The 20,457-nt window shown below is 41.8% G+C and overlaps 1 protein-coding gene and 1 non-coding gene across 3 annotated transcripts in view; both read right to left on the bottom strand.

Moving 5' to 3' along the window:
• Positions 1 to 7,754: 7,754 nt before the first annotated feature.
• Positions 7,755 to 7,861, bottom strand: LOC136162059 (U6 spliceosomal RNA). The gene has a single exon (XR_010661910.1). It is a non-coding gene; the product is annotated as a U6 spliceosomal RNA (small nuclear RNA).
• A 10,292-nt stretch (positions 7,862 to 18,153) lies between these two features.
• The window catches only part of LOC136160331 (cytochrome P450 3A24), a 39,793-nt gene continuing 37,489 nt past the window's right edge, over positions 18,154 to 20,457 (bottom strand). For both annotated transcript variants that reach the window (XM_065923838.1, XM_065923837.1), the window contains one exon: positions 18,154 to 18,259. In XM_065923838.1, the coding sequence (XP_065779910.1) occupies positions 18,164 to 18,259 (96 nt within the window). In that variant the 3' untranslated portion in view covers positions 18,154 to 18,163. The remainder of the gene's footprint in view (positions 18,260 to 20,457) is intronic.

Raw genomic sequence — 20,457 nt, 5'->3', positions numbered from 1 at the left:
TGAGTGACTCTGAACACATTTTCATGTGCCTATTGCAATCTGTATGCCATCTTTAAAATGTCTATTCAGGTTTTCTGCCCACTTTTTAATCAAGTGTTTGGTTTTTAAACATTGACCTGGGGTATTATGCTAAGTGAAATGAGTCAGACATAAAAAAAAAACAATTGCAGTATAATTTCATTTGCTTGTTGTTTCAGAAGACCACGAGGAAGGGAATTAATTAATTAAATTGTTCAGTCGTGTCTGACGCTTTGCAACCCCATGTGCTTCAGCACGCCAGGCTTCCCTGTCCTTCACCATCTCCCAGGGTTTGTCAAAAACATGTCCACTGAGTCAGTGATGCCATGCAACCATCTCGTCCTTTGTCGTCCCCTTCTCCTGTCTCCGTCTTTCCCAGCATCAGGGTCTTTTCAAATGAGTCGGCTCATTGAATCAGGTGGACAAACTATTGGAGCTTCAGCTTCACCATCAGTCCTTCTAATGAATAGTCACAAATCATATAGATAAAGAGAATTAAGAGGTACAAACCTCCAGATAGAAAATACACAAGTCACTGGGATGTAATGTTCACATAGGGAATAAAGTCAATAGTACAGTCACAAATGTATATGGTGACAGATTCATGCTGGTCTTATTGAGGTGATCAAATTGTAATGTATTACAATATGGAATCACTATGTTGTATACCTGAAACTAATACAACATGTATGGAAGCTTGTACCTCTTAATTCCTTTCACCTATTTTGTTTGTGCCTCAATCCTCCTCCCCTGTGGCAACCACCTGTTTGTTTTCTGTATGCCTGAAACTAACATAAAATTTTATGTAAATATATAGGGAAAAAATGGAAACAATGAGAGACTTTATTTTCTTTGGCTCCAAAATCACTGCAGATGGTGACTGCAGACATGAAATTAAAATATGCGTGCTCCTTGGAAGAAGAGCTATGACAAATCTAGAGTGTATTAAAAAGCATAGACATTACTCTGCCAACAAAGGTCCATATACTCTAAGCTATGGGTTTCCCAGTAGTCATGTATGGATGTGAGACTTGGACTATAAAGAACGCTGAGCGCCAAAGAAATGATCCTTTTGAACTGTGGTTCTAGAGAAGACTCCTGAGAGTCCCTTGGACTGCAAGGAGATCAAATCAGTCAATGATAAAGGAAATCAACCCTCAATATTCATTGGAAGGACTGAATCTGAAATTGAAGCTCCAATACTTTGGCCACCTGATGAGAAGAGTTGACTCATTAGAAAAGACCCTGATGCTGGGAAAGATTGAAAGCAGGAGGAGAAGGGGACGACAGAGGATGAGATGGCTGGATGGCATCACCAACTAAATGGACATGAGTTTGAGCAAGCTCCAGGAGTTGGTGAAAGATAGGGAAGTCTGGCGTTCGGCAGTCCATGAGGTGCAAAGAGTTGGACATGACTGAGTGACTGAACAGAAACAATGTTTATAACAACTCAATTTCTTAAAATATTTTAAAATAAATTAATAATTAAATAGTGAAAAAAGACCCATGTACATCTGGCCACAGCTGACTTCTTCAACCTTGAGTCAGTCCACTTCCAGTGTAAACATGATGTTTTAAGAAAATAATATGATGTACTGTCCCTAAGCTCTGCAGACAACTGGGTCTTCATGTGTCTGCACAACCGTCTTCCATCTGAAATGGGTTCAATTCATCTTCCATCTGGTGAATTCCTAGACTTCCTCTGGGAGTCAGCCAGGTCACCATCTTCCCTACTGACCCTTGTCCTCAACATATAGGTGGGGGGGACGGTCCCACTTCCACATGATCCCAGTTCTCAGGTAGAAACATAGTAACACTCAGAACATGATATTCATTATCATTGAAGTGCAAGGGGGACATTAAAAACTACATATGCCCAGGCTGATCTGAATATCTGAAATTGATAGGATAAAGTAAAACTCAAGAAAAATCTTATCTATTAATTCAATTGTTGCTAAGAATTGTGAAAAAACATTTGCTGATATATTCAAAGCAATAGGCTGACTCCTAGGAAAACAAAATTGACCAACACCAGCCAAACAAGAAATATAAATAGTACAAAAACTCCTTTAAAAATAAGTGGAAGTTAAAATCGTCCCACAAAGAAAAATCACATCAGACGAGTTTTACAGTAAGCTTCAAGAAACACATAGATCTTAACCTGCTTTCCCAAGAAAGGAGAGCTTGAAATACAGACTTTTATGCTACTGTCTTCTGGGAAATTTGATCTATAGGAGGAAGAGTGAAGGAAAATAGGAACAAAGCGTGGAAGGAGAATCTATACCAGATTCATTAACCAACCTGGTCAACACTTGGTATCAAAAGCAACCAACTCTTTGACCACCTGACCATTTTCTGAGAGGCCATACAACCACTCAGAAGATGCAGCCCATCCAAGGGAAGGAAGGGGGAAGAGGGTATTCGTTGATTTCCCTCTCCCTTTGCAAAAATATTCCTCCCACAGGGAAGCTATTCTCTAAAACTTCTGTATTACATAAGAACTGCTAGGTTGAGAGGTACAGTTTGGCTTCACTGGACAAATTCAGTTGGAATCTGAGCAATGATGGTCCGTGTAGTTGTGGCAGGAACAGAGACCAGGGCAGGTACACTAGTTCTCTATGCTGTCTAGCAGATTACCCCCAAATATAACCCCTTGAAACAACAAGCATTTACTGTGTCACAGCTCCTTGGGCTGGGAGTCCAGGTGTGACTTACCTGGGAGCCTCTGGCTCAAGCTTTCTCATGAGGTGACAGTCCTGCTGTCAGGCTGGGCTGCCTCTCATCCAAAGTCTCACCTGGGGAAGGACCCACTTTCAGGTCCTCCAGGTGGTCTGGCAGGGTTCAGATCCTCACAAACTCGAGGATTCAGTTCCTCACTGGTTGTGGCCCAGAAGCCCCTCAGATCTCTGCCGCCAGGGTCATTCCACAGAGCAGCTCACAACATGTCAGTCACTTCCCACAGAGTGAGGGAGTGAGGGGGCACCCAATTAATATTCTACTCATTAGAAGCAAGTCACCTATCCCAGCCTCACCAGTGGGAGGGGGTTAAATGGGGCATAAGTGCTAGGAGGCAGAGCCATTGGCGGCCAGCTGAGAGGATGCCATCGCAGAGGTGAAGCTAAGATTCTGAGTTGTCACATATAATCAATCCAATCATGGCCAGCTCACTCTATGAGGACAGTATGAACTTGACTCAAATAGGATAAAAATGGGACAAGAAGGAAAGACTGCATTTCAGTCTCATTCATGGGCTTCAACACAAAAATCCTAACCAAAATAAAGCCAGTCAAATCCAGCAACAATGATACACCATGACCAAGTTGGATTTTACTCTGGAACTCAAGGGTGGTTAACACAGAATTAATATAAAATTAGTTATCAGGTTAATTGATTAAAAGAGAAAAGTCTTATCATCCCAATAGCTTCAGAAAATGCATTTGTTAATATTCACTATATCATTTATGATAGAAGAAGAATGCAAACTACTAATAGCAAGGAATTTCCTTAATGTGATAAAAGTATCTACCAAAATCACCTTACAGAACATCATTCATACTATAAAAGCATTATCTGCTTATGCCACTTTACCACATGTACATACAGTCTTTTCAAAATTTGTAACACTCTTTAAGTACATAAAATCCCATCAATTAATTTTATGCTGGAAACAAAAAGAACGTCATTACTTGTTTCTGGCAGTAACACAGCTTGTGGATACCAGGTGAACAATTCAAAAAATCACTGAATAAATTGAATATTTTTGACCATTTGAGGTTGTTTGAACTGACCAACATGGGTTCATTCAGTGGGTTCATTCAACTGAGATCAACTAGGTTCAAAAACTGAGTTCTTCACCTTTAGTTACAACATCAGTTCCTGTGATAATCAGATGGAAAAAATAAACCAAATCCCCAGAAAATAAACAAATACTCCTCATTAGTGCATACAGTTCCAAGAGATTTCTAAGTAGACATGTCACCATGTGCCTGCCAAGTCAAGTGACTTATTCCAGGGGCCCTGCCCAGCCAATTCCAGCCCACACCTGGACTCCAACACAAGATGCCCAATTCTGATTGGACACACAGTTATCTGCATGTTCGTATGCCCTGTGTATCAGTCTGAACTGGTCTTTGCTGTGTCCAGAGCTATGATGCACCATGGGGACAAAGTGTGAACAAGACTGTCACAAACAGCACTTACCTAAGCAGGGTACTCCATGCAGGCAGACATCTCCAACGGCATCGGGAAGATGGGAAAGGCAGAGATGAGTGGGATCCAGAGCCTCTATAGGGATGGGTGGGCTTCCCAGAGGAGATGACACTGCTTGCAGTACCAGGAACAGAGCAAAATTTGCCTAAGGAGAGAAGGAGAGAGGGCATTTGAGGCTGTGAGAATGGTCTATCTTATCATTATCATTGCTGAGCATGTTTATTTCTTGGTTGCAAAGCACAGTGTCTAATACAACCAATTTTTATTACTAATAATGAAGTGATTGGATCACAGGCCAAGCTAGGGATCTTGTAATTCGAGAACTAAGATTCCACCCTGGACAGCTCAGCAGGGACCTGAAGGATGTGCAGGATGTCTGGGAAAAGCTACAGGGCTTTGTGGTATTACAGTGACCTGTCTTGAATTCGTTAGGGTACAGTCCTGAGATTAAAAACATTTACCAAGGTCACACTGACACGGCATGACATCAACCATTCGGGGCCATTTAGCACATTCACAGTGCAGTGCCACCACCTCCTCTAGTTCCAGCACACTTCCGTTCCACCAGAGGGCACTCCTGAGCCCATGAGCAGTTCCTCCCAACTCTCTTCTCTCCCAGCCCCTGTCCACCACTGATGGACATTCTGTCTTCATGGATTTGCCTGTTCCAAATGTTTCATATAAATGAAATCATATAATGTGTGGTCTCTTGTGTGTTCAGTTCAGTTCAGTTCAGTCGCTCAGTCGTGTCCAACTCTTTGCAACTCCATGAATCGCAACACACCAGGCCTCCCTGTCCATCACCAACTCCCGGACTCCACCCAAACCCATGTCCATTGAGTCGGTGATGCCATTCAACCATATCATCCTCTGTCGTCCCCTTCTCCTCCTGCCCTCAATATTTCCCAGCATCAGGGTCTTTTCCAATGAATCAACTCTTCTCATCAGGTGGCCAAAGTATTGGAGTTTCAGCTTCAGCACCAGTCCTTCCAATGAACACCCAGGACTGATCTCCTTTATGATGGACTGGTTGGATCTCCTTGCAGTCCAAGGGACTCTTAAGAGTCTTCTCCAACACCACAGTTCAAAAGCATCAATTCTTTGGCGCTCAGCTTTCTTTATAGTCCAACTCTCACATCCATACATGACTACTGGAAAAACCATAGCCTTGACTAGATGGACCTTTGTTGGCAAAGTAATGTCTCTGCTTTTTAATATGCTGTCTAGGTTGGTCATAACTTTCCTTCCAAGGAGTAAGCATCTTTTAATTTCATGGCTGCAGTCACCATCTGCAGTGATTTTGGAGTCCAGAAAAATAAAGTCAGCCACTGTTTCCACTGTTTCCCCATCTATCTGCCATGAAGTGATGGGACTGGATGCCATGATCTTAGTTTTCTGAATGTTGAGTTTTAAACCAACTTTTTCACTCTCCTCTTTCACTTTCATCAAGAGGCTCTTCAGTTCTTCCTACTTTCTGCCATAAGGGTGGTGTCATCTGCATATCTGAGGTTATTGATATTTCTCCCGGCAATCTTAATTCCAGCTTGTGATTCCTCCAGCCCAGCGTTTCTCATGATGTACTCTGCATTTAAGTTAAATAAGCAGGGTGACAATATACAGCCTTAAAGTACTCCTTTTCCTATTTGGAACCAGTCTGTTGGTCCATGTCCAGTTCTAACTGTTGCTTCCTGACCTGCACACAGGTTTCTCAAGAGGCAGGTCAGGTGGTCTGGTATGCCCATCACTTTCAGAATTTTCCACAGTTTATTGTGATCCACACAATCAAAGGCTTTGGCATAGTCAATAAAGCAGAAATAGATGTTTTTCTGGAACTCTCTTGCTTTTTTGATGATCCAGCGGATGTTGGCAATTTGATCTCTGGTTTCTCTGCCTTTTCTAAAACCAGCTTGAACATCTGGAAGTTCACAGTTCATGTATTGCTGAAGCCTGGCTTGGAGAATTTTGAGCATTACTTTACCAGCATGTGAGATGAGTGCAATTGTGCAGTAGTTTGAGCATTCTTTGGCATTGCCTTTCTTTCAGATTGGAATGAAAACTGACCTTTTCCAGTCCTGTGGCTACTGCTGAGTTTTCCAAATTTGCTGGCATATTGAGTGCAGCAGTTTCACAGCATCATCTTTCAGGATTTGAAATAGTTCAACTGGAATTCCATCACCTCCACTAGCTTTGTTCATAGTGATGCTTTCTTTCTTTTTTTTTTTTTTTTCATAGTGATGCTTTCTAAGGCCCACTTGACTTCACATTCCAGGATGTCTGGCTCTAGGTGAGTGATCACACCATCATGATTACCTGGGTCGTGAAGATCTTTTTTGTAGAGTTCTTCTGTGTATTCTTGCCACCTCTTCTTAATATCTTCTGCTTCTGTTAAGTCCATACCATTTCTGTCCTTTATCGAACCCTCTTTGCATGAAATGTTCCCTTGGTATCTCTAATTTTCTTGAAGAGAACTTTAGTCTTTCCCATTCTGTTGTTTTCCTCTATTTCTCTGCATTGATTGCTGAGGAAGGCTTTCTTATCTCTTGTGTGTGAATTCTTACATTTATGCATTTTATTTTATTTTTTCCATTTATTTTTATTAGTTGGAGGCTAATTACTTTACAGTTTTGTAGTAGTTTTTGTCATACACTGACATGAATCAACTATGGATCTACATGTATTCCCCATCCCGATCTCCCCTCCCACCTCCCTCTCCACCCGATCCCTGTGGGTCTTCCCAGTGCACCAGCCCTGAGCACTGTCTCATGCATCCAACCTGGGCTGGTGAGCTGTTTCATTATAGATAATATACATGTTTCGATGCTGTTCTCTCGAAACATCCCACCCTCACCTTCTCCCACAGAGTCCAAAAGTCTGTTCTGTACATTTGTGTGTCTTTTTCTGTCTTGCATATAGGGTTATCATTACCATCTTTCTAAATTCCATACATATGTGTTAGTATGCTGTAATGTTCTTTATCTTTCTGGCTTACTTCACTCTGTATAATGAGCTCCAGTTTCATCCATCTCATTAGAACTGATTCAAATGAATTCTTTTTAATGGCTGAGTAATATTCCATGGTGTATATGTACCACAGCTTCCTTATCCATTCGTCTCCTGATGGGCATCTAGGTTGCTTCCATGTCCTGGCTATTATAAACAGTGCTGCGATGAACATTGGGGTACACGTGTCTCTTTCAGATCTGTTTTCCTTGGTGTGTATGCCCAGCAGTGGGATTGCTGGGTCATATGGCAGTTCTATTTCCAGTTTTTAAAGAAATCTCCACACTGTTCTCCATAGTGGCTGTACTAGTTTGCATTCCTACCAACAGTGTAAGAGGGTTCCCTTTTCTCCACACCCTCTCCAGCATTTATTGCTTGTAGACTTTTGGATAGCAGCCATCCTGACTGGCATGTAATGGTACCTCATTGAGGTTTTGATTTGCATTTCTCTGATAATGAGTGATGTTGAGCATCTTTTCATGTGTTTGTTAGCCATCTGTATGTCTTCTTTGGAGAAGTGTCTGTTTAAAAATATGGAACGCTTCATGAATTTGCATGTCATCCTTGCTCAGGGGCCAAGCTAATCTTCTCTGTATCGTTCTAATTTTAGTATATGTGCTGCTGAAGCAAGCACACATTTATGCATTTTAAAAGTTAATCACTCTTGTACCATTATTAGTATTTCACACCTTTGATGACTGAAGAAACAACTACTATATGGATACATCATGGTCTGTTTATCCATTCATCCACTGGCTTGCCTTATTTCTGCCCTTTAGCTATTGTGGAGAGTGGTGTTATAAACAAGCAGGTATACGTCTTTGTTTGAGAATTTGTGTTCAGTTCGCTTAGGCATCTACCCAGGAGTGCAGTTGCTGGTAATTCTATGCTCAACGACTGGAGGAGCTGCCAAACTGTTCCACACAGTGGCTGTATTTATACATCCTCACCAGCAACAGATGAGGTTTCCACATTTCCTCTACATCCTCACCAACACTTTCGTTTTCCCTTTAAAAAAATAACCATCCCAGTGGTTGTAACGTAGTAAAATTTCTGGGATTTGACTTTGTGCTCCCAATGTTACTTAATAGTCTGTGAGAATTTGCCAGAGGCAGAGAGGGCAAGCAAAGGGTATGGTTGGGAACCTTGTCCACCAGGTCCCTGGGGTTTGTCTGGGCTCCCGGGATACCTATTCTCTCTATTGTGTACACAGCTGCCTAGAAGGCATCCATAGAATGTGACTGATGTGCAGGCCCTAGGTGGGTTATTAAAACCTTTTCAGCTTCAGTTGCCTGATGTGTAGAATGAGGGTTAATAATTATGTCTTTCCCTTCCTATAGGAACCCAGATCAGACCAGACCCTGATCTGTGACCTGAGGGGCTTGGGGCCTGAACCTGCAAGTCAGAGTCCTGGTGTCACTGGGGGAAGAGAACATGTGACCTTGTCCATCACACGCCTGATCCTTAGCAAACCCTCTAGAAATGTTCACTCACATGAGCTCATACGAGTTTAAGTAGCAGCCAAAAAGGGCAAGCATTATTCAGTAAGCACAAGAGGGCAGTCCTAAGATGGCAGAGGAATAGGAAGGGGAGACCACTTTCTCCCCCACAAATTCATCAAAAGAATACTTGAAAGATGAGCAAATTCCACAAAACGACTTCTGAATGCTGGCAGAGGACACCAGGCACCCAAAAAGGCAGCCCATTCTCTTCAAATATAAAAAATAAAAAGAGAGACAAAGGAGTTAGGGATGGAGGCCTGTCCCAGGGAGGGAGTAGTGAAGGAGGAGAAGTTTCCAAACACCAGGAAACCTGCTCACCAGCAGGTCTTTGGGGAGTTTTGGAATCTCAGAGGGCAACATAACCAGGAGAGGAAAAAAAGAAACCCCACAGATTACGTGCCCAACCTCAATTCCCAGTGGAGAAGTAGCCCAGATGCTTGCATCTGCCACCAGCAAGCGGGGGCTGAACAGGGAGGCGCGGGCTCCATTACTTAGACGACTGGGACTGAATGCCCTGAGGACAATCTGAGGGAGCTAGCATGAGATAGCAACAGAAACTGTGGGATAGCCAGAGATAGAGAAAAAAAGAGAGAGAGAGAAAGAGAGGTAACTTTCCCATGAAAAGCTCTAACCTAAGGCACTGCCGGCCCGCTCACAGAACAAAGGACTGAGCAAATGAACAGAGGAGACCTAGCTGGCTGCAGACCCGCCCATCCCCCACCGAAGGCAGAGAGGCAGGCGGGTGATAGCCAGAGCTGGAAGGTAAGAGGCAATCTCGAGCCCAGAGACAACATCCTCTACCAAACTGTGAGCAGGCTCCCAGTTGCTAACCACGTCTTCCTGGGATCCTGGATGGTTGACACCCAGCAGGAGGGCCGCAGCCAGAGATCAGCTCTCCAGAGGAAACACACGGCACACCCGAGATGGCACTTGTGTTGAGCACTTAGGGAATCAAACAGATGGAACCGGGGAGGTGATAAGATGTACTGCCTGCCTGGGGAGAGTGCGCTCCCCAAGCACCTGGTCGCCTGAGCTGCTCAGGCCTGGGAAGGGCACCAATTACAGTTTCAATTTCCGTGCTTGTGATGGGTCTGTTAAGATTTTCTATTTCTTCCTGGTTCAGTTTTGGAAAGTTGTAGTTTTCTAAGAATTTGTCCATTTCTTCCAAGCTGCCCATTTTATTGGCATATAGTTGCTGATAGTAGTCTCTTATGATCAAAAGACAAAGACTGGCTGAATGGATAAAAAAACAAGACCCCTGTATATGCTGCCTACAAGAGATCCACCTCAAAACAAGGGACACATACAGACTGAAAGTGAAGGGCTGGGAAAAGATATTTCATGCAAATGGAGACCAAAAGAAAGCAGGAGTAGCAATACACATAGCAGATAAAATAGACTCTGAAATAAAGGCTGTGAAAAGAGACAAAGAAGGACACTACATAATAATCAAAGGATCAATCCAAGAAGAAGATATAACAATTATAAACATATATGCACCCAACAGAGGAGCACCACAATATGTAAGGCAAATGCTAACAAGTATGAAAGGGGAAATTTTTTTTTCATTTATTTTTATTAGTTGGAGGCTAATTACTTTACTATATTGTAGTGGTTTTGCCATACATTGAAAGGGGAAATTAACAGTAACACAATAACAGTGGGAGATGTTACTACCCCACTCACACCTATGGATAGATCAACTAAACAGAAAATTAGCAAGGAAACACAAACCTTAAATGATACAATGGACCAGCTAGACCTAATTGATATCTATAGGACATTTCACCCTAAAACAATGAATTTCACCTTTTTCTCAAGTGCACACAGAACTTTCTCCAGGATAGATCACATCCTGGGCCACAAATCTAGCCTTGGTAAATTCAAAAAAACTGAAACCATTCCAAGCATCCTCTATGATCACAATTTGGTAAGATTAGATGTCAACTACAGGGGAAAAAAAAACTACTAAAAATACAAACATATGGAGGCTAAACAACACGCTTCTGAATAACCAACAAATCACAGAAAACAATAAAAAATCAAAATATGCATAGAAATGAATGAAAATGAAAATGTGACAATCCAAAACCTATGGGATTCAGTAAAATCAGTGCTAAGGGGAAGGTTCATAGCAATATAAGCTTACCTCAAGAAACAAGAGGAAAATCAAATAAATAACCTAACTCTATACCTAAAGCAACTAGAAATAGAAGAAATTAAGAACCCCAGGGTTAGTAGAAGGACAGAAATCATAAATATTAGGGCAGAAATAAATGAAAAAGGAACAAAGGAGACCATAGCAAAAATCAACAAAGGTAAAAACTGGTTCTTTGAGAAGATAAATAAAATAGACAAACCATTAGCCAGACTCACCAAGAAAAAAAGGGAGAAGAATCAAATCAACAAAATAATAAGTGAAATGGAGAAATCACAACACAAAGGCAAACACAGAAATACAAACGATCAAAAGAGAATACTATCAGCAATGATATGCCAATAAAATGGACAACTTGGAAGAAATGGACAAATTCTTAGAAAAGTATAACCTTCCAAAACTGAATCAGGAAGAAGTAGAGAATCATAACAGATCCATCAAAAGCACAGAAATTGAAACTGTAATCATAAATCTTCCAGGAAACAAAAGCCCAGGACCAGATGGCTTCACAGCTGAATTCTACTAAAAATTTAGAGAAGAGCAAAACACCTACCCTACTCAAACTATTCCAGGAAATTGCCGAGGAAGGTAAACTTCCAAACTCATTCTATGAGGCCACCATCACCCTAATACCAAAACCAGACCAAGATGCCACAAAAAATCACGATGGTGTGATCACTCAGCTAGAGCCAGACATCCTGGAATGTGAAGTTAAGTGGGCCTTAGGAAGCATCACTACGAATGAAGCTAGTGGAGGTAACGGAATTCCAGTTGAGCTATTTCAAATCCTGAAAGATGATGCTGTGAAACTGCTGCACTCAATATGCCAGCAAATTTGGAAAACTCAGCAGTGGCCACAGGGCTGGAAAAGGTCAGTTTTCATTCCAATCTGAAAGAAAGGCAATGCCAAAGAATGCTCAAACTACCGCACAATTGCACTCATCTCACACGCTGGTAAAGTAGTGCTTAAAATTCTCCAAGCCAGGCTTCAGCAATATATGAACTGTGAACTTCCAGAGTTCAAGCTGGTTTTAGAAAAGGCAGAGAAACCAGAGATCAAATTGCCAACATCTGCTGGATCATCAAAAAAGCAAGAGAGTTCCAGAAAAACATCTATTTCTGCTTTATTGACTATGCCAAAGCCTTTGATTGTGTGGAAACTGTGGAAAATTCTGAAGGAGATCAGCATACCAAGCCATCTGACCCGCCTCTTGGGAAACCTGTGTGCAGGTCAGGAAGCAACAGTTAGAACTGGACATGGACCAACAGACTGGTTCCAAATAGGAAAAGGAGTACGTCAAGGTTGTATATTGTCACCCTGCTTATTTAACTTAAATGCAGAGTACATCATGAAAAACTCTGGGCTAGAGGAAGCACAAGCTGGAATCAAGATTGCCAGGAGAAATATCAATAACCTCAGATATGCAGATGACACCACCCTTATGGCAGAAAGTAGGAAGAACTGAAGAGCCTCTTGATGAAAGTGAAAGAGGAGAGTGAAAAAGTTGGTTTAAAACTCAACATTCAGAAAACTAAGATCATGGCATCCAGTCCCATCACTTCATGGCAGATAGATGGGGAAACAGTGGAAACAGTGGCTGACTTTATTTTTCTGGACTCCAAAATCACTGCAGATGGTGACTGCAGCCATGAAACTAAGAGACGCTTACTCCTTGGAAGGAAAGTTATAACCAACCAAGACAGCATGTTAAAAAGCAGGGACATTACTTTGCCAACAAAGGTCCATCTAGTCAAGGCTATGGTTTCTCCTGTAGTCATGTATGAATGTGAGAGTTGGACTGTGAAGAAAGCTGAGCGCCGAAAAATTGATGCTTTTGAACTGTGGTGTTGGAGAAGACTCTTGAGAGTCCCTTGGACTGCAAGGAGATCCAGCCAGTCCATCCTAAAGGAGATCAGTCTTCGGTGTTCATTGGAAGGACTGATGCTGAAGCTGAAACTCCAATACTTTGGCCACCGGATGAGAAGAGCTGACTTATTGGAAAAGACCCCGATGTTGGGAAAGATTGAGGGCAGGAGAAGATGGGGACGACAGAGGGTGAGAGGGTTGGATGGCATCACCAACTTGATGAACATGGGTTTGGGTGGACTCTGGGAGTTGGTGATGGACAGGGAGGCCTGGCGTACTGCGCTTCATGGGGTCGCAAGGAGTCAGACATGACTGAGCGACTGAACTGAACTGAACAGGCCAACATCACTGATGAACATAGATGCAAAAATCCTTAACAAAATTCTAGCAAACAGAATCCAACAACATATTAAAAGGACCATACATCATGACCAAGTGGGCTTTATCCCAGGGATGCAAAGATTTTTCAACAATCACAAATCAATCAATGTGATACACCACATTAACTAATTGAAAGAAAAAAACCATATGATTTTCTCAATAGATGCAGAAAAAGCCTTTGACAAAATTCAACATCCATTTATGATAAAAATTCTCCAGAAAGCAGGCATAGAAGGAACATACCTCAACATAATAAAAAGCCATATATGAAAAACCCACAGCAAACATTATCCTCAATGGTGAAAAATTGAAAGCATTTCCCCTAAAATCAGGAAGAAGACAAGGGTGCCCACTCTCACCACTACTAATCAACATAGTTTTGGAACTTTCAGCCACAGCAATCAGAGAAGAAAAGGAAATAAAAGGAACCCAGATTGGAAAAGAAGAAGCAAAACTCTCACTGTTTGCAGATTACATGATCCTCTACATAGAAAACCCTAAACATGCCCCTGGAAAATTACTAGAGCTAATCAATGAATATAGTAAAGTTGCAGGATATAAAATTAACACACAGAAATCCCTTGCATTCCTATACACTAACAATGAGAGAACAGAAAGAGAAATTGAGGAAACAATTTCATTCACCATTGCAATGAAAAGAATAAAATACTTAGGAATAAATCTACCTAAAGAAACAAAAGACCTATGTATAGAAAAGTATAAAACACTGATGAAAGAAATCAAAGAGGACACAAATAGATAGAGAAATATACCATGTTCATGGATAGGAATAACAAAGACATAAAGATGGCTAACAAACACATGAAAAGATGCTCAACATCACTCATTATCAGAGAAATGCAAATCAAAACCACAATAATGTACCATCTCACACAGGTCAGAAAAGTCTACAAGCAATAATCACTGGAGAGTGTACAGAGAAAAGGGAACCCTCTTACACTGTTGGTGGGAATGCAAACTAGTACAGCCACTATGGAGAACAGTGTGGAGATTCCTTAAAAAACCAGAAATAGAACTGCCATATGCTGCTATCCAAAAGTCTACAAGCAATAAATGCTGGAGAGGGTGTGGAGAAAAGGGAACCCTCTTACACTGTTTGTGGGAATGCAAACTAGTACAGCCACTATGGAGAACTGTGTGGAAATCCCTTAAAAAACTGGAAATAAAACTTCCTTATGACCCAGCAATCCCACTCCTGGGCATACACACTGAGGAAACCAGGTCTGAAAGAGACACATGTACCCCAATGTTCATCGCAGCACTGTTTACAATGGAAGCAACCTAGATGCCCATCAGCAGACGAATGGATAAGGAAGCTGTGGTATGTATAAACAATGAAATATTACTCAGCCATTAAAAAGAATTCATTTGAATCAGTTCTAATGAGATGGGTGAAACTGGAGCCCATTATACAGAGTGAAGTAAGTCAGAAAGATAAACACCAACACAGTATACTAACGCATATATATGGAATTTAGAAAGATGGTAACAATAACCCCATATGCAAGACAGAAAAAGAGACACAGATGTATAGAACAGACTTTTGGATTCTATGGGAGAAAGCGAGGCTGGGAGGATCTGAGAGAACAGCATCGAAACATGAATATTATCAAGTGTGAAACAGATCACCAGTCCAGGTTGGATGCATGAGATAAGTGCTCAGGGCTGGTGCACTGGGATGACCCAGAGGGATGGGATGGGGAGGGAAGTGGGAGGGGGGTTCAGGATGGGGAACACTTGTAAACCCATGGCTGATTCATGTCAATGTACGGTAAAAACCACTACAGTACTGTAAAGTAATTAGCCTCCAACTAATAAAAATAAATGGAAAAAATTAAAAAAGGACTGCCATATGACCCAGCAATCCCACTGCTGGGCATACACATGGACGAAACCAGAATTGAAAGAGACACATGTACTCCAATGTTCATCGCCTCACTGTTTACAATAGCCAGGACATGGAAGCAACCTAGATGTCCATTGGCAGATGAATGGATAAGAAAGCTGTGGTATGTATACACAATGAAATATTACTCAGCTATTATAAAGGATGTATTTGAATCAGTTCTAATGAGGTGGATGAAACTGGAACCTATTATACAGAGTGAAGTCAGAAAGAAAAACACCAATACAGTATATTAACACATACATATGGAATTTAGAAAGATGGTAGTGATGACCCTATATGCGAGAAAGCAAAAGAGACACAGATGTAAAGAACAGTCTTTTGGACTCTGCAGGAGAAGGCGAGGGTGGAATGATTTGAGAGAATAGCATTGAAACATGTATATTATCATATGTGAAACAGCTCACCAGTGCAGGTTCGATGCATGAGACAGGGTGCTCAGAGCTGGTGCACTGGGATGACCCTGAGGGATGGGATGGGGAGGGAGGTGGGAGGGGGGTTCAGGATGGGGAACACATGTACACCCATGGCTGATTCATGTCGATGTATGGAAAAAAAACACTACAATATTGTACAGTAATTAGCTTCCAATTAAAATAAATTAATTAATTAAAAAATAAAAAGAGTAAGCACAAGTAATGAACTGTGTTGTTTCTTAGCAAAAGGAGACATGAGTTCAAGTTGTAGTTGAAAAATAAATAAAAGGCTGGGAGTTTGCTGACTCTGAAACTTCACCTTTTTCCTTCTAATTAGGTTTAAATGCCTCCTTTTCCACCTGCTGTGTGAGGAGCCACTGAGTCATAAATGTTCAGGACATTATTTCCTGGAATCTAATTGGGGCTAGGGGGGGTCTGTCCAGCTGTATGAGCTCGGGGTCCTGAGCAGGACGTCCAACCCTACCTTCCCCCACCTACCACACAGACACACATTATCTATATTGTCATCTATCTATCTATATCACCTGTCTATCTATAGCATATCATCCAACTAACTAGCTATCATCTGTCTACAAAGAAAAGCAAGGAGGTACACTGATACATGCAGTATCAATCTCTGACTCCATGGGGTTTCTTCTGGTTTCCCCTTTCCTGGACCAGGGACTGCCTTCTCTTAACAGGGAAAACCCTGTCTTCCATTATCCATAATATGTTAAACTTGCTTAATCAACCTTCCTTTGTGTAGCTATTGCCACTTAGTCTCTTTCCACCCCCAATATCCTCCTCTCCCCCCATGGTTCTCCACACCCTATTTAGGCTCTGGATGCTTTTGAATTGTGGTGTTGGAGAAGACTCTTGAGAGTCCCTGGGACTGCAAGGAGATCCAACCAGTCCATCCTAAAGGAGATCAGTCCTGGGTTTTCATTGGAAGGTCTGATGTTAAAGCTGAAACTCCAATACTTTGGCCACTTGGTGTGAAGAGCTGACTCGTTTGAAAAGACCCTGATGCTGGGAAAGATTGAGGGCAGGAGGAGAAGGGGACGACAGAGGGTGAGATGGTTGGATGGCATCACTATCTCAATGGATATGAGTTTGGGTGGGCTCCAGGAGTTGGTGTTGGACAGGGAGGCCTGGCGTGCTGCAGCTCATGGGGTCACAAACAGTCGGACACGACTGAGTGGCTGAACTGAACTGAACAGCCCTGGCCAGACTGCTTTTCTGAGCAGACACTCTTTGCTCCCTGCCTGGACACTCACACCCATGCTGGCTCCTGTGGACACTGTCCCCCACCCCCAGTCTCCAACATGGAGCCACTGAGTTCCCCTTCTCTGCCCACACCCCTATCTGCCTTCTGTGCTCCCCCAATGACTTTAGAACTGGACTAGCTAGGAAAACCCTAGCAAGGAAGGGGTTGTGAATGGAAGGGGCAGAAAAGGGAAAGGAAAGGCTGTGTACAGCTTCTGATATCAACTGAAACTTACCAGTGATTTTAGCCTTTCTCCCCAATCAACTGATCAATCAACCATCTTTTATTCCACGTTCATTATGTTAAGACTGTTGGCAATTGAGAGTGGAAAACAAAATTTAAGAAAACCTATTTCCTGCCTTCAAGAAATATCAGGGGAGATGAAATGAAAACTTTTAATCAAAACTAATAACATATGTGTGGCTGTTGTTTCAGAAAATATGTGTCCCCCAAAAGTAGATTTAAACCATGAAAGATAGCTCAGTTAGTATAGAATCCACCTGCAATTCAGGAGACCCTGGTTCAATTACTGGGTCAGGAAGATCCACTTCAGAAGGGACAGGCTACCCACTCTAGTACTATAGGCTTCCCTTGTGGTTCAGCTGGTAAAGAATCTGCCTGAAATGTGGGAGACCTGGGTACAATCCCTGGGTTGGGAAAATCCCCTGGAGAAGGGAAAGGCTATACATTCCAGTGTTCTGGCCTGGACAATTCCATGAACTATATAGTCCATGGGGTCACAAAGAGTCGGACACAACTGAGTGACTTTCACTTCCATACTTTCTAAGAAATGAGCAAAACACTATGGATTAATTCTTGCCTATGTAATATAACAAACAACAGTATTGAAAAAGGCCCCACCCACCAGGAATTGTGATGGCCAAGTGTTTAGTCACTGGTTATCCTTGATTTAGTTGTACATATTACCCTAAAGTACAGGATGGTATCAGATAACATTTTTGTAAAGAGATGTTTACAGAGTTCCCCAATGAAATATTTGGTTTGAAATATATAAAATAAAACCTGTGATTTATTAAAAAATGTCAGAACTTTAGTCACCACAATAATTCTTGTCTTTGTTAATTCACTGATAAAACTGTTGAGACATTTTCTTTCTTGATCAGTGCTCTGAAGGAGTAGATGTTACTGACTGGGGGTGGGTGGATATGGTCCTTTGAGAATCAGATAAGCTGAGTGTACATATCTGGCCCTCATTAGTTGCCTCTTTCATGTTGCACAACATATAACACCACACAGACACTGAGAAAGCTAAATGAATGTGCAGATACCCTAGTCATCCAGCAAGTACAATAGATGAAGCCCATCTTTATTTCTGAGCTTTATCACAAAGTAAATCAAGTTCCCTGAAATTCTGGGACACAGCTCCTTGAAGAACAAAGCCCAGTTCTTAGGGGAAGTCAAGCTCCACTTATGGTCTCATCTCTGAGCACAACCTTCAGAACAATGGGTTTTTCCGGTCTTACAATTCCTTGACTGTTTATTTTCAAGGGGATCTGCAACAGTTAAGAGAACCAATGAATGAAGTGCTGCCAACAACAGAAGCAAAGTAGACAAGATACATTACAGACAATAAGGCTTTACAACAATATACAAGCTATACATGGTGAATATTTGATTTTTTTTAACTAAAATTCAATGTGTTTAATAGCTATAGGGATAGACAGGCTGTCAATGTTTCCTTGATTAAACTTTAACACTTTATGACTTTCAGAAAATTGGTCTATTTAACTATGTTATAAAATACATGGGCATAAAGTCATTTCTATTACTCCCTTACTATTCACCTTAAAAAATTGTTTTAATTCCTCTTTTACCGAGATATAAATGATCAACAGTATAAACATTTGACTTACATATATGTGATATTACTACCAGAGTAAGTTTAGTTAACATCCATCAACTCATAAGAGATAGAAAAAGAAAAAATACTGTTTTCCTCTTATGAGAGCTTTTAGGATCTACTCTCTTGTACTATATAAAAATGTCAACTATAATCATCATGTTTTACACAATAGTTCTAATACTTATTTATCTATAACCAGAAGTTTGTACCTTTTGATCACTTTCATCCAGTTTCCCTTCTTTATCTTTGATTCTCTATATTTACTCTATAAGTTGTGTCAAGACTGGATAGTGAAAGCATTCATTGCACAAAATATCAATTGAGCACTATGTCTATGAAGCATTATGCCTGTTTTTTTAAACATCCCCTGGTTCCAAGTGCAGGGTAAATGGTGAAGTTCTGATGACCTACAGCAGTTTGTCTGAGATTTTTAGCCCCTTTCTCACCCAGTCACTGCTTCTGTGTTGGGGGAACCAAGAGAGTGACCTTCACCCTCAGTTGACTGAAGGACAAGCAAGGAGCTGTGAAGGGAGAAGCCCCAGCCCATGGGGTACTGGGTGAAGCTTGCCAGGGGCATCTGCCCTTCCCAGGTGTTCCCAAGGCCCCCTTTCCCTCAGGACTGAGTCCCTTACAGAACGCACTTACAGAACGCCCACACAGATGCCTGCAAGTAAAATGCATCTTTATCCTCCTCTTCCCTGAGAAAGTTACTCAAAGGGAGCAGCAGCTTATTAAATGTATGACTCCTAGAAATAAGCCTTATTTTAGGGCTATGCTTGAGATGAATCAATGCCAACTGTTCTGTGTGTGCCTCAGCGAGTGATTCCAGGTCTTGCTATAACTGCAACAAATTGTACACCCACGGCGGATTCATGTCAATATATGGCAAAACCAATACAGTATTGTAAAGTAAAAAAATAAATAAATAAAACTAAAAAAAAAAAAACTTTCAAATAGTATGCATTTTCCCTGCAGATAGACACAACAGACACACGTAAAACGAGCAAGCACACAAATGACATCTGCTAAATTTTTAAAGTTCAAACTGTTCCATATTTGTGTCCAAGAGCTCTAATCAACTGCAAGTCACTCCTTAAACATTTGCCTGATGATGTCAAGGCACCACTGGGCATTTATGGAAGGAATAAAATGAGGGGACAGAGTTAAAGACCTTCTTAGGTGCAAAGGAAACAAAGGAACCAAACTGGCTGGTTCAGGGACAAAGTATTGTTAGGTGGTAGGACCCATGACGCCAGCCTGTGGTGCCTGTAAACACAGCAGAGGGGAGAGTGGGCTCTGGCCTGGACGGGCAGGCTGCATGGAGGGGCTCGGGACTGAACTGGAACTCGAAGGGGGAGAACAAACTGGAGGGTGGACAGGAGGGACACACAGTCATTGTTAGAATGTAAAGGGCGCCCAGCTGGATGGCAGCAGGATCCCTGGCAGGTGAGGGGCTGTGGGAAGCCTACCCATCCGGCAGAAATGCTCTCACTCAGGGATCACTGTGGCTGCACAGGAGGATCAGTGGGGGTGCTCTCAACGCCACACCCTGGGGGAATTATTTTAGAGAGACTGAGATGACCTCAGCATCGGGATATTGCTCCCCAGTAATTTCTTTATACAAACAGTGGCTGAGAATCACTGTCAGGAGAGCTTCTGTAAGTTCCCATGGAGAAGGGCATCACTGAAAATTCATAACATGATCATCACTGCTCTCACGACTTTGTACGACAGTTTCCTTCCTTCCAGTGGACGTGAAATCAAATTTTAAAAGTTGTTCAAGTTCACTGACTTTGTACAGTCATGTCGTGCTAACTGCCTAGACTGTAGATGACCTTTACAGTTGGG

The sequence above is a fragment of the Muntiacus reevesi genome, chromosome 2 (assembly GCF_963930625.1).
Source record: "Muntiacus reevesi chromosome 2, mMunRee1.1, whole genome shotgun sequence".
Taxonomy (NCBI): Eukaryota; Metazoa; Chordata; class Mammalia; order Artiodactyla; family Cervidae; genus Muntiacus; species Muntiacus reevesi.
This window is presented reverse-complemented; position numbering and strand designations above follow the sequence as displayed.